Raw genomic sequence first — 14,043 nt, forward strand, 5'->3', positions numbered from 1 at the left:
GCTGCCCGTAGCTGCTTTGTTGACCATGGCTACTGTGCTGGCCATAGCTGCTCGGCTGCCCATAGCTGTTCTGCTGAGAGTAACTGCTCTGATCGTAACTGGTCGGCTGTGAAGAGGAGTAGCTGGTAGGAGGATAGGACGGAGGTGCGGTGACTGGCTGCATGGGGTAGCTCCCAGGCACCTGGGGATAACTGTAGTTACTCTGTCCATATCCTAAGCTGGGCTTGGTTATAACCCCCTCTGCTAGATTAAGGTTGACTGACTAGTCTCAGCAGGCTTGTTACCATCCTGTGGTCTTGTAGGTGCAGTGGCTACTGGCTGCTGGCGATAGGCTGATTAGGCAGTTGCCATACACAGAGGCCTGGGTTGTGGTGACTGTAGCAGTGGTGGTGTCATAAGCACCAGTGCCATATCCTTGGACAGGCTGGCTGTATGCCTGGGGGGCTGTTGGAGTGGTATAACCAGTGGGAGGCTGTCCATAAGAAGTCGCATATGCAGTCTGCCCGTAGGTGGCCGTGGCCTGAGCCTGGGTACAGCTGACATCAGTAGGCTGTCCATAGGTTTCATAGCTTTGTTGCCCATATGCCTGGGTGGTCTGTGCATATCCTTGAGTTGGCTGGGCGGCATAAGCACTGTAGCCCTACTGGGCTGCAGCATGGCTGTAGGTACTGTAATCTGTGGATGCCATTTTCTCTCCTTCCTCCTGGTTCTCTCGAAGGTATATTTTTAAAGGCACAGAGGACTGAGCTGTGTGGTTCTTCATGACCTAGCTGAGATGAAACCCTTCCAGCCCTCCCTGTGCCTCTCCCAGCAGACACGTCATCCCTCCCGCATCTCGCTCATAGCACATTACAGTCTTTATTCTGCCTTTATTACATCATTAATAGCACTGACCAACAGCTAGTTGGGCATCAAGCCTCCTTACTGGTTCTTCTCTCCTCGTTGGTCATCATTGTTTGGTGCATCATTATATAATATATATACATATGTATATAAAAGAGCCATATAATATATATAACAATTATTATATATATTACATATATAATAGCTATATAATATGCATTATATAACAGCTACATAATATATAATATGTATTATATAAAACAGCTGTTAAATCTATATTACATATATAACAGCTCTATAATATATGTTATATATAACAGCTATATGGTATGTAATATAGATAACAGCTGTTTTATATAACACATACATAATAGCTATATAATATAGGATTCTATAACAGCCACATAATATATAATGTGTTCTATATGTAATATATATAATATATAATATATAATATAATGTGTTATAAATATATAACAGCTGTTATTCTAGAAAGCCTGGCTCAACCATTAGGTCAGAGCATATTACCATCTTTTTCTCTCTGCCCAGGCATGTTTCTGGACTACACATATATTGGGTAAGTAACTTACCTAGCTCCTTGGTGCTAGGCATTCATACTTAATGCATACTAGACAAATGAAGCCATGTGCCCTGTGTTAGGAAACTAAGTGTGGAAATGCTTGGAGCTCAGTGGAGCACTGTGGGAAATAGGTACATGGTTGTGGACACTCACTGCAAGCAGCTCTTTCATTTCATATTTTTGGTGTGGATTTTGGACATGGAGCTAAGTAAATAAAGGCAGAGTTCAAGATCTGTCCATATCTCATATTTTCATGAGTCAGAACAATTTTTCCCATGTGAGAGGGGCCAGCCAAATTTCTCTAAGCAGCCCTAATGCTTAGCATGAGATGGGCTTTAAAAGTACATAATCTTTGTCAGATTGGAGATGAGGTGTGTGGTAATTAATATTGTCAGCTTGACAGTCTAGAGTCACCTAGAAGGTAGGCCTCCAGGATTATCAAGATGGGCCCACTGCGGTGAGAAGACACACCTTATCTCAGCCACGGGGCTCACCATTGCCCGGGCTGGGGCCCTAACCTGAACAAAAAGGAGAAACCAGGCTGAGCACAGCATTCATCACTGTCTGATCACTGACTCTGGGACTAGCCATCTCAAACTCCTGCGCCATGCCTGCCCCACCATGATGGACTGTAGCCTTGAACTGTGAGTCTAAAGGAACTTTTTCTCTCTTGTTGGTTTTGTTAGGGTATTTTAACCACAGCAATGGAAAAGCAAATGATACTAGGTGCTGCTATGCCTTTTGTTGTTGTTTGGTTGGTTGGTTGGTTGGTTGGTTTTGGTTTTTCAAGACAATGTTTCTCTGTGTAGCCTTAGCTGTCAGGGCTCTCTTTGTAGACTAGGCTGATCTCAAACTCACAGAGATCTGCCTGTCTCTGCCTCCCTGAGTGTTGGGATTACAGGTGTGCGCCACCGAACTGGCTTGGTTCTCTGCCTTAATAAGATTAATCAATGTACTCAAAGCCAGAAAGCAAGTGAGTCACATGGCAGAGCCTAGAACAAGGTTTTGAATGTGTCTTTGGGGCTTTTTCTCTGTGTTTGGACTACTGTGCTTTAGCTGCTGATGGCGACAGTAATGGTTGTATATTAAAAATTGGCAACAGCTAACTTTCTTAAGCCCTTGCTAGTGACTTACATGGATGGACTCAATCTTAAGACAGACCCTCAAGTGTTAATGTCATGGAGGCTGGCTATGTCTTACTTCCTATTTGACCCTAGTACTTAGGACTGCCTGGTAGGAGAACATGTTCAGCTGGTTATTGACAGCCCAAGGAGGTAAGTATTCTCATTTTTCCCCCATCAGTTTAATTCTAATCTCTCTGCATTTTCCTCATCTTATACAATTAGAAACCACGATGACCATGTACTTGAGCCAAGGTTCAAGCAAGATCTTCTGGGCAAACTCGGCCCACCCTCTTCCTAAGGCGTTCCTTAATCCTCATTTTAAGGGTGTGCTCCAGTACCAAGACATGTAAAAGCCAACGTGAGCCGGGGACCCCCGCTCAGTCCCTGCATCATAGATGGAATGGTAACCCCGACAGCAGGAATGTGCAGATCTGTGAAGAGGCTGTGATTAAAGTGAAGTGTGGCATGCAGTCGCCTCCACCCCTGCTTAGACTGAGTTTGGGGCCCATTCAATGTGGTTCAAGGACCTTGCACTTGTATGTTTGGTAGATATAGGAATGCCACCTATGTCCTGGGCCATCTGCCTTCAAACTTGGCACCCTTCCTCAGCCCCCCTCTTCTGGCATTGCATCAGGTAGCATGTCCTCTTAGGCAAAACACAGCACTGTTGCTAATGGGCTTCTGACTCTCCATGAACCCCAGGGTCTGTAATAGAAGGGCGGCATCTATGTTAGTCACTGCCCAATCTTCACATAGAATCTGATCCTGGATAGACAGACAGTGAGGACCAGCTAAGTTCTGGAAGTGTTGGAAGGACCCTGCTGTTTGAGGTTGCAATCCTTCCAGTCCAGATAACCATTCTGAACTATGTGTTAGAAGGAGGACTTAGTCGCCCCAGCAGGGCCTAGGATCCTACTCTCTGCTTGACTTCATCTCAAGAGTGTCTTTGGACACAGCCTCCCTGAACCACATTTGATATATGGCCTCTGACACAGCTCCCTGCTAGCTCTCGCCTCCCTATGCCTGTAGGATAATTAGGTACTGTGTTCCCATTCACATGCTAGGAGTGTGCTGTTTAATGCAAATCAAGCATCCTTAAAGTGCCTAGTTCCAGCCAGTCATGTACAGCTATCATGGGAAGCCTCCCCCCCAACTCCTCAAGGGGTATATAGCCTTTATCCTCCCAAGTTAAAGTTGAACTAGCTCCCTGGAGTGGTTCCTGGAGGTCATTCTATCATGCTCTCAGGCCTTCCCAGCCCTTCATCTCACCTTCTGCTCCTCCTGCCTTTATGGGCAGATGGCCAACAGCCCCCCAGGAGGCAGAGAACCACACTAATTGAACTGAACCATAATATAATTCCAGTTTCAAATGAAATGTTGGAGAAAAGGTTCTCTCCAACATCTAAGGGAAGCTGCAGAGAGACAGAGGCAGCAGCATCGTCCACAGTGCTCTGGTGCCAGCTCAGAGCCTGGTCCCTTCAACTTGCTCTGCAGATGGTATTTTTCCCTAAGTCTGGTCCACATTTTACTTCCCCCAAGATGCTCTAAGAGGAGAGGGAAGTCAGTGTAAAACTATGAGTGGTAGCTAAAATTGAGAAGCAGGGTCACTGGTGGGCTTGTGCTCCTCAGACATTATCAGATGCCAGCCCCATGCCTGGGTTATTGGGAGGCCATGGACATAAGTGACCATTGGTCTCCCACAGGCTGTTAGGGTGCTTAGGAACATGCTTTCTCTTGATTTAGCTAAGAAAGGGGGACAGGGGCAGCAAGAATTATGCCTGGAAGATGGGGAGATAGCTCAGTGGGTAAAGTTTGAGAATGTGGGTCTGGAGCCCCAGAAATCACATTAAAAAAAAAAAAAGATTGAGCAGCACACAGCTATACTGCCTCAGTGACATGGAGGCAGAGACAGGAGACTTTCTATGAGTTTAAAAGCCAGCTAGCCCGGTGTGTGGGCTAGTCTGTTAACTTGACACACAAACTAGAGTTATTTGAAAGGAGGAAACCTCAGTTGAGAAAATGCTTCCATAAGATCTGGCTATAGGGCATTTTCATTATTAGTGATTGATGTAGGAGGGCCCAGTCCATTTTGGTGGTCCTGGGTTCTATAAGAAAGCAGGCTGAGCAAGCCATGCAGAGCAAGCCAGTAAGCAGCATCCCTCCGTGGCCTCTCCATCAGCTCCTGCCCCCAGGTTTCTGCCCTGTTTGAGTTCCTGTCCCAGCTTCCTTCAGTGATGGACTACAGTGTGGAAGTGTAAGCCCAATAAACTCTTTCCTCCCCAAACTGCTCTGGTTATGCTGTGTCATCACAGCAATAGTAACCTAACTAAGACACCTGGTGCAGGCTATCAAGAGACACTGTCGCAAACAAGGCGAAAAGTGAAAACTGAGGTTGTCCTCTGAGCTCCACACACATGCTGGGGCACACACACACACGCACCCACGCACACATGCGCGCGCGCACACACACACACACACACACACACACACGCACCCACACACCCACGCATGCACATAATAAAAACAGAAAAAATGAGTCACTATAGAAAGCACTTAGAAAGATCCTGTACCTCTTCACTCAGCCACATTTGATGTCGTCTCCCTCTGCTCTTTTACAGCAGGGCAGCCCTGGAGGCTGACACAGGCCTAGGTTCAAGGTCTAGCACTGCGTCACGGTGACCCTGTGACCCTGGGAAAGCTCTTCAACTCTCTGAAGCTGAGTTTTCGTAAATGTCAACAGAGAGCAACATGAGACTGTCCTTCATATGGCTTCAAGGCAGAATTAATGATATCATCCCATGGTGGGTTTGGCACAGCTCTTGGCAGACAAAAGGTTTCACTCTTGAGAGCAGACATTTTGCCCTTATCAGAGCTTCACTGGAATGATAATTTCATGTAGGAAGTCTTGGACAATGGTCATGAACACATGTTCATAGAAGTAACTCTCCATCCATTCACATCTCCTCAAATTTCAATGTGCCTGAAAGGGTCCCATCTGCTGATCTCTGTGTGTATGCGGAGGAGAGGGGAGGTGGGCTGACTCATGGTCACATGACCTTCCACTGAAATGAAGGCAGCATGTCCGGCTGACTCTCTGCCACTCAGACAGGCAATGAGTTTCAGCTCCCATTCTCTCTGTCACTGCCATGGAGGTATGTGTGGCATTTAGGGTCACATGCAGGATCCTTTGCATGACACTGTGTGCTCCCCAACGGCATGAGCCATGTTGACACATATCCTCTTAAGTCAATTAGCCTTCTTGTCTTGGCCAACACATTAAACAAGAACAATAAGAATGGAATCCAGGGAAGGGAACAGGGTGGGAACATCACTTGAATATTTACCAAGATACCATCTCCTTTTTTTTTTTTTTTTTCTTTTAAAAACAGAAACAGAAGGACCACAAGCCCTGGAGGGACACCTTACACTGGATGATGAGTCTGCGGTGCTCGTCCCGAGAGTCCTCCATAGTGTAAAGAGTCTGCTTGGTGATGCTGCTCAGGTCCACATTCCTCCAGTCCTCCAGCATCTGGAACGTGATGTCTGCGCTGTGGATCACTGTGCGTGACGCCTGCAATGCAATCCAGGTGACGTGTCAGCACAGGACCTGGTTAAAACTACTCCTCCTCTCTGCCCCCACCACCGCCAAGTGTGCCTTCTGAGTGGGTGAGCTTATAGCATTTAGTAAACTACTCTGAACTCCAGGGGAACTCCGAAGACCCACAGATACTCTTTCTTCTTAAGCTTCTATCCTCTCCCTGCTCCTTTTCCACCAAGGTGGCCTGAGCCAGGCCAAGCCCTGCTCTTGTTCCCAGCCACTTTGGTCTTGACCCTCAACAATACAATGGGATGAGGCCCGGAGATCTGGCAGCTCTCTGACATGAGCTGGTAGGAAGGAGTTCTGTGTTTAATAACCAGTGTGTGTTTTGTACCAGGAAGGGGACAGGACTGCATTGAGGAATTGCTCTGGCTATCCTGGGCCTAACTGATAGCCATAATTTTCACAATCTGTATTTTTACATGAATGTATTATCATGTAAAAAAAAAATCTTTGTTTTGATTTTTTTTTATTATTAGGATAGTGAAACAAATGTGAATAAGATAAGAAAACAGGAGACATTAGACATGGGTATGTCTGTGTGTGTCTTTAAAATCATAACTTCCCCAGGAAACTTGTTAGTGAACTGAAATTTACAAGCTGGAACATAGCTAATAAAAGCAAATGAACACATATCTCAGGTTATTTATTTTATTCATACATTTTTTAAAATGTCTTTTAATAAAACTTTTGTAAAAATTGAAAACACTAAGGGCATTCCTGGTCGCTAAGGCCTGTGAACTTCCAGGTAGATTTAACTATTTCCAGGCAGAAGTAGCTCTACCCCTGCTGTTCAGGCATGAGTAAAATCTCACCAAAATAACGACTGCACTCTCTGATGGCCAAAGACACTTTAGGATGTCGGGAAACTCAGGGTGTGTGAATATTTAACACATCAGCCTCTGATCATGAGCACAGCTGTGAAGGTCTGGGGTGCTGAATTCAAGCACACCTTCCTCACACCTCAGCTCTGCTGCTTGTAGCCTGTGCTTATCACCCTGGTCTACTGGTCTCTGAAACGGAGGTGCAATGAGACCTGCCTCTGATGTTCCCCCTGCTTTTCCTCTAGATGCCGTTCCTTGAAGTGTGGTGCATAGACTGGGCGCCCGGCTCTGGGTAAGTGGCTGCAGTGGCTGAGGTTAGCTAGCTGCGCGTGTGGACGCCTCGGCAGCTCTGGGCCCTGGGCTCCCATGGATTCGTACAGTCTCCTCACACCTTGCCCCAGCAGCCCTGCTCCCCATGCTCCAGTCTCAATGTGACATCATTCTATCTCAGTTATATTCTATACTGTTTTCTATTTCTACCCCATTTTCTTTGTAACATGCGTATGTATGTATGTATGTATGCATGTATTTACTGACTCGATTTCCTGATGATGGCGGGTACTGCTAAGTATTGTCTGACATGCAGTAGGCACTCAAAAGATTTTGTGAGCCCTTCTCATTCCCTTTTCTCATTCTCATGGCAGCCAATCCTTGTTGGGGATTGTCCTGCCCCTCAGGCAGGAAGATGGTGGCTGCAAGAAGACAAAAACGTCTCCAGAGTCGATCAACTCTAGGCTCCAACTTGTTATGAAAAGTGGAAAGTATACGCTGGGATACAAACAGACTGAAGATGATCAGACAAGGCAAGGTGAAATTGGTTATCCTCGCCAACAACTGCCCAGCTCTGAGGAAATGTGAATAGAATACTATGCCCTGTTGGCTAAGACCGGTGTCCATCACCACAGTGGCAATAATATTGAACTGGGCACAGCGTGTGGAAAATACTGCAGAGCATGCACACAGGCCATCATTGACCCAGGTGATTCTCATATTATTAGAAGCATGCCAGAACAGACTGGTGAAAAGTGAACAGGAAAGGTTTCCTTTAATAAACTTTATCAGAGCTCCTTTAAAAAAAGAAAAGATTTTGTGAACTGAGTGGCTGAGATGTGAGTGCCAGATTAGTGTGTGTGAGGAAGCCCACTGTGTAGAGGACTCTTTGGCTGGGTCTCATTTGACTGGCTCTGTGTATGTGTTTAGGAAAGCTCAAATGTTTCTTGGGGTTTTATTCCAAGAACAAACACCAGTCTAGGGTTCTGGCTGGTGCAGGAATGTGTCTGGGAGCTGTCTAGTGAGGTTGGAAAGGTGGTATCTGTGACTGAATTACTCTGTTTGCAAGCTAGAGTGTGTGTGCCTGTGTGTGCATGTGCCTAAGTAAACCCATGAACACACACACACCCTTGCCACACTTGAGTGTAGGCATGGGAGTAGAGGTCTATTTATGCATTAAAGGGGTAAAATCCTTCCTGAAGTATCTGAGCCCTCTAAGGAAGCACCAAACAATGTGTATGTTGCAGATAGGTTTAAGGCTCTCCCTTCTGAGCAAGAGAGAGCAAGAGAGCCAGATTGGCACATCATGTCTGAAATACAGGACAAGAAATGTCTCTTGGTTTTCCTGATAACCATGTTCTTCTCTGAGTTTCATTCATCTGTCAGACTCTGTCTAGTCCCCAGAACAGCACCCAAGAGATGCCTTTGTCACAGGCAACAAAGGCTGCCTTTGCCCTAACCTAGAAGGGGTTTCCTCTGCTCCCAAACCATCCCGTGTGCCTTCTGTTGACAGGCACTGGTCAAGAACAGTGAGAGGTGTAAGGATTCCAAGGTGGAGTCTTCCTTGAACCACCCTTAGTTAGAAACCTCTCCCTCCTGCCTTGACATTACATAATCAGGATCTTTGCAGAAGTAGTTGCCAAATTGAAATGAATGACTGAGGTTGATCAACTCTGACAGAGAATTGAGGAGGAGGAGGAATGGCCATCCTTGCTAAATGCTGACTGCTGCCCAGACTACATGCTGCTCTGGGCAAGCTGCCACTTCTTAAAGGGTTGTTAACATGTAATTAGGGTGTTGAGATGTCATACTGAATAAGAGTGACATCTACTAGGGAGAGGTCAAGGGTTCTGCATAAACAATTGCATTCCTACATGTGTGTAGCAGTTGACAAACCCAGGAATTTGTTTTATGAAAACACAAAACTAGGGATCCAGGTCATGTCTGAAAGCTTTGGGGCAACCGATGTTAGAAATGATTGTGTGTACAAGTTACAACTTCAGTCACGAGCTGAGGTTTTTAATTTCTTATGAATAGAAACTAAACCCAATGGAGGTAGAGCCCTGTTGTGCACCTGGACTGATGCCACAGGAAGCTATCCTCGGGGATGTGGCATTATCCTTTGCAATGACTCAGCGGTAGGTTACTGTAAATGAGAGAGGACAGCTACCTGGCAAAGATGATTCAGCGACGTTTGCCTTCTCAGAATTTGGGAAAACCTTCTTGATACTGCAACAAGAAAACAGGAAGCTAGAAACATCTGCATGCTTGGTATTCCAACCTTAGGTTTCCCCAGGAGCAGATTTCAAAACGCAGTTCTCATTTTCTAGCTTCATCTCATCCCTCTTTCTCTGTTCTTATGTAATCACAGGCAAACTCCTGTTTCTGACTCTTGTCCTGTTTTGGCTCCAACAGATGTTTCCTAATGATGATATTTGGGGTACAGATTTCAAAGTCATGCACATGCCACTCTCAGGTGTGAGAAACGGTGGCATCAATCAACCATGAGTAAAAGCAATTATTCAGTTGTCTTTCATTTTGCTAATTGCAAGTTCAATCATTGCTTCCCAGATAACCACATAAATCAAATGAAAGCTTTGAAGAAGCTCCTTTAAAATGCAGTGTGTCTCATAGGAACCCTCACTGACCTCTCACTGCTGTGTGGCCTGGGTTGCTACTGGGGTGGAACCTGGGCTCCTCCTACGAGGGAGTTTGGCATATATCATCTGTCATGCTGGCCAGTGGTCACCAGAGCCTGTTTTGATTTAGGAAAATCTATGTTTGCCTGTCTGCCATAATAGTCTGATTATTTGAAGCAGAGAGACTTTATATCTGTGGATTTTTTTTTTTTTTTTAATAAAAAGGACATGTGTCCTTTCATGGCCTTCATTATTCCAGCCTTACACTGGGGGTAGGAGGCATTTGCTTCCACTCTCTTGCACATACATTCTCCAACCCCCCAGGCTCCCTGGGAAGGCCCACTTCCTTCAGGCCTGCACAGGTGGAAAGCCCAACCCACCTCCTCCTTGCTGCAGACTTTGAACCAGGTTTGTTTTGTCGGTGTAATTAAACCGGGCACGGGGCATTCTTCTCATTAATTTCTGAACTGGTCATGAAATAGCCAGAAATTTCCCTAGGATTATTCTAATTTGTACTCAGAGCTGGCTTGGTTTGAGAAAACTTATGTGGGGTTGGAGGAATGGGGAGGGGCTTGTGTGTGCGGGGGAGATGAACTTCTAATTTTCCAGGCCGATCAATTGTTAATCCTGCTCCTTAATTACTTTTTCTTTAACTTTGTGATGTGGAATTTAGTTCTGGAGAAAAGAAAAGAACTGAGAGCCGTGAAATAAAGCAGGCTTTATCAATAGGTGATGGGCGCTGCAGGCGGCCTCAAAGCAAGTCTGAAAAGGCTTCTTTGCCTGCAGAGAATGGGTAATTTGATCGCCTTCATTTTCCCCACTGGCACTTGTTTTAGGCAAGGACTTGCAAGCTGTATTCAAACAGGCCTTTAGGAAACATATTTTAAAACCTTGTTTTGCTTAAAATCATCTCATCTTTGTTCAAAAGCAACAAATGTGTTAAACACAAGTCTTCACTATCACTATGCACAGGCCCATCGGGACAAGAAAACGGAACCAGCCTTCTCAGCGACATGCTGAAGCATTACAAGGCACTACTTAGCCAAGAAAAGATTCATGGTTCCAGTCCTCTTAAAAGAGAAATATTAATTTGGCTTTCCAATTAGGCAGAGAGAATTGTGAGGCTCATATGATAGCTACATACAGCTTTTTGAGGGCAGAAGCTGCAAGGAAACCTCAGAGCGTTAACTTTGGTTTGTGGTTCCGAATCACTGTCTGCGTGGCTGCGTGGCTGTGTGGCATTCGTGGTTGACTTTGGAATCAGATGTGGAGCCTGGGAGTAAGTCCTTTCTCTGCTGCTCACCATACTGTGAGTCAAGTCCTTCGCTGTGCTGCTGGCAGCAAACTTTTTACAAGGGTTAAATGAGTTCACACATTAGTCTAACTCCGGGCGCTTTGTAGGCAGAACATTATTTTATCAGTGACTCATGAGAATGAATTGGCTTTCAAATGTTGTTCTCACTTCCATTCCACTCTCAAACTCAACTTACATTCAAATTTGATGTTTCTCAGGTTTTCGGGGAGGTCATGGAGAGCCACTTTCAGCCACTCGTCCAGCTGCTTGGCAAACTTTCGGATCACCTGAGTTAAGCTTAAAGAAGAGAAAGGATGAGTTTTAAGAGCATCTTGAGTTTCTGAGTCCTTGGAGGAATTTATTTCACATAATCCTCTGTTGGCTGCTACCAATAGATGCCGCTGGTCAGAGGCACAGAGGCACAGAGGCACAGCTGCAGCCTGTGTCTTTGAAGATCTGGTGGCTTTGGGGGAGGGGCTAATGAGTGCTAGTGCCAGTCCAAGATGCACAGTAGTGAATAGAAGCTACTTCAGTGTGCGGTGGCACCAGACTCTATTCCACGAGTAACACACCCTTCACGCTATTTTGGGAGAGCCTTACATGGAAGGGTGAGGATAGTGGGCCTTGGCCTAAGAAAACGCTGCTCCTCATGCTTCCCTCTAGTCTTGTCCAAATTCCCAGCCTGAAGATCCATGTGCAGCTTGTGGAGAGGTTTGCCCACTCGTCCCAGCAAGCTGCTCCTTTCAGTGGGGGCTGGGAAGCAACAGCTCATTCAAAAACATTATCCTGCATTTATTTATTCATTTATTTAACTAAGTGTGTGTGTCTGTGTGTGCACATGTACAAAGACATGCCATGGCACACATGTAGAAGCCAGAGGAAAACTTGAAGGAACCAGTTTTCTCTTTCTACAGAATCAAGGTCCCTGGGGATGGAACTCAGGTTGTCGGGCTTGCCTGCAAATACCTTTATTGGCTGAGCCATCTCGGAGGCCTACCAACAGCTTGTTTGTAATCGGCAAAAAGCTCTAATATGGACTTAATATCATACATTTTGAGGATTCAGGAAAGTGGGAAGAGCTTAGATCCAAGGGGCCATAGGATGTAGCGTGGGAACTCAGAGATGAGGAAACAGTGAGTGCCAGTCTCAGATGCCACATTAAAATCATCTGCTTGTGGCCTCAGCTCTACTTTTGCCTGGGTACTGCCAGACACAAGGACCTCTCCTCATGGTGACTGTCTACACCACCCTGACCCAGGACCAGCCACTTCCCTGCCCCGGCCCAGCCTTCTGCTGTCCTTCATCTGTCACACATGACCACCAGTCTCCATGGCTGTCCCTGCTGTTCTCCTTTCACCGGCTCTTCTCTTTCTGTGACCAGGTAGCCCTCGCCCTCGCTAACACCCTCACTTCTCCAGCCTCCCCCCCCCCATGTGAGTGACATAAATGAGCATCATGGTTGCCATCATGCTCTCTGCACAAGCCATGTAGCTTCCCTAACAGAATCAAGGAGGCATCTCCCTAGAGAAGCCTTTCCTGACCATCTATCCTAAAACAATTTCCTTTTTCTCCCCTTCATTTTTGACAGTTTATGTATGTGAGTGTTATGCCTGAATGTATGGCTCTGAACCACATAATGCAATTCCCAGAGAGGCAAGAAGAGGGCATTGGGATCCCCTGGAACTGGAGGTACAGTGGGTTGTGAGCCACCATGTGGGTGCTAGGATCTGAACCCAGGTCCTGCAGAAGAGCAGCCAGGGCTCCTTAACTTCTGAAGCATCTCTCCAGCCCCATCTCGATTATTTTTAAATGTAATTCAGAACTGCACGGATTTAGCAATGGAGTGAATTTGTTTACTTATGTCCCACCCCTTCTGCTGAGGTAGACTCTGGGAGTGCAGGTGCTTGGCTTTCATGGCGTTATTTCCCAGGGCAATCAAGAAATACTTAATGAAAATGGGCTGTAGAGAGAACATTGTGAAAATATAGGGGCTGGGAGATGGTTCTGAAGGCAAAGGGCATGTGGTGTAGACACAAGGACCTGAGTTTGGATCTCCAGAGCCCTACAGAAAGCTGGACATGGTAGTGCATGTCTGTAAGCCCAGTGTTCCTGTGGCAAGATGGGAGCTAGAGACAGGAACCACCCTGAAAGCTTGTGGCTCAACAGCCCAGTGTCCATGGCAGTGAACCTTGTCTCTGATAAGATAGAAAGGAAGGACCAACAGCAGAGGTTGTCCACTGGACTGCACGTGTGTGCCATGACACTCACATACATGAAACATACATGTCACACACACACCACACATAAGTAAATAAATAGCTCTCATTGCCTTACTTATACCCCTTGAGCTACCACATTGTCATTCTTCTGCTCCATGATACTTCTTCAGCTACTTCAGACACTTCACTGCTTTCTCAGTCTCTTTTGTTCCCTGCCTCACTCCTGTCCCCAGCCTACACATCTGTCCCTTAGGCAGCAGCTCCATCTAAGTAGCAAAGCCCAGGGAGTCATTTTGCTCTCAGTCTTGCTGGGCACTGTCCACCATGACCCTGTCCTCTGAGAAAATTCTGGCTTCCCTTGGCATTGGTGAATTCTTCTTTGGAAGGACAGCCAGTGCCCTTAACCTCTAAGCCATCTCTCCAGCCCCTGGTGAATTATTCTTTAAGCCACTCCTCAGCCAAAGCTTGGTGGCCTCTACTTAACCATAACAATCCGGTTCCAGAGAATTGAACTCCTCTTCTGAATTACACTTTAGACTTCATAGGTAGGAGCCAGGCACACACACAGTGCATATACATTCAGGCAAGACACTCAAACGCATTAAATAGATAGATAGATAGATAGATAGATAGATAGATAGATAGATAGATA

General features: G+C 46.0%; 1 protein-coding gene and 2 pseudogenes across 2 annotated transcripts in view; 1 reads left to right on the top strand and 2 right to left on the bottom strand.

Moving 5' to 3' along the window:
* The window catches only part of LOC129691628 (RNA-binding protein EWS-like), a 2,065-nt pseudogene extending 1,377 nt beyond the window's left edge, over positions 1-688 (bottom strand).
* The window catches only part of Rfx4 (regulatory factor X4), a 153,071-nt gene that overhangs the window by 37,821 nt on the left and 101,207 nt on the right, over positions 1-14,043 (bottom strand). For both annotated transcript variants that reach the window (XM_055627777.1, XM_055627776.1), the window contains exons 9-11: positions 11,369-11,469; positions 9,410-9,468; positions 5,974-6,118 (exon numbers count right to left, since the gene is read on the bottom strand). In XM_055627777.1, coding sequence (XP_055483752.1) covers positions 5,974-6,118; positions 9,410-9,468; positions 11,369-11,469 — 305 coding nt within the window. The remainder of the gene's footprint in view (positions 1-5,973; positions 6,119-9,409; positions 9,469-11,368; positions 11,470-14,043) is intronic.
* Positions 7,215-8,028, top strand: LOC129691629 (60S ribosomal protein L30-like; annotated as a pseudogene).

The sequence above is a fragment of the Psammomys obesus genome, unplaced genomic scaffold, assembly GCF_907164565.1.
Source record: "Psammomys obesus unplaced genomic scaffold, mPsaObe1.curated_primary_1811, whole genome shotgun sequence".
Classification (NCBI taxonomy): domain Eukaryota; kingdom Metazoa; phylum Chordata; class Mammalia; order Rodentia; family Muridae; genus Psammomys; species Psammomys obesus.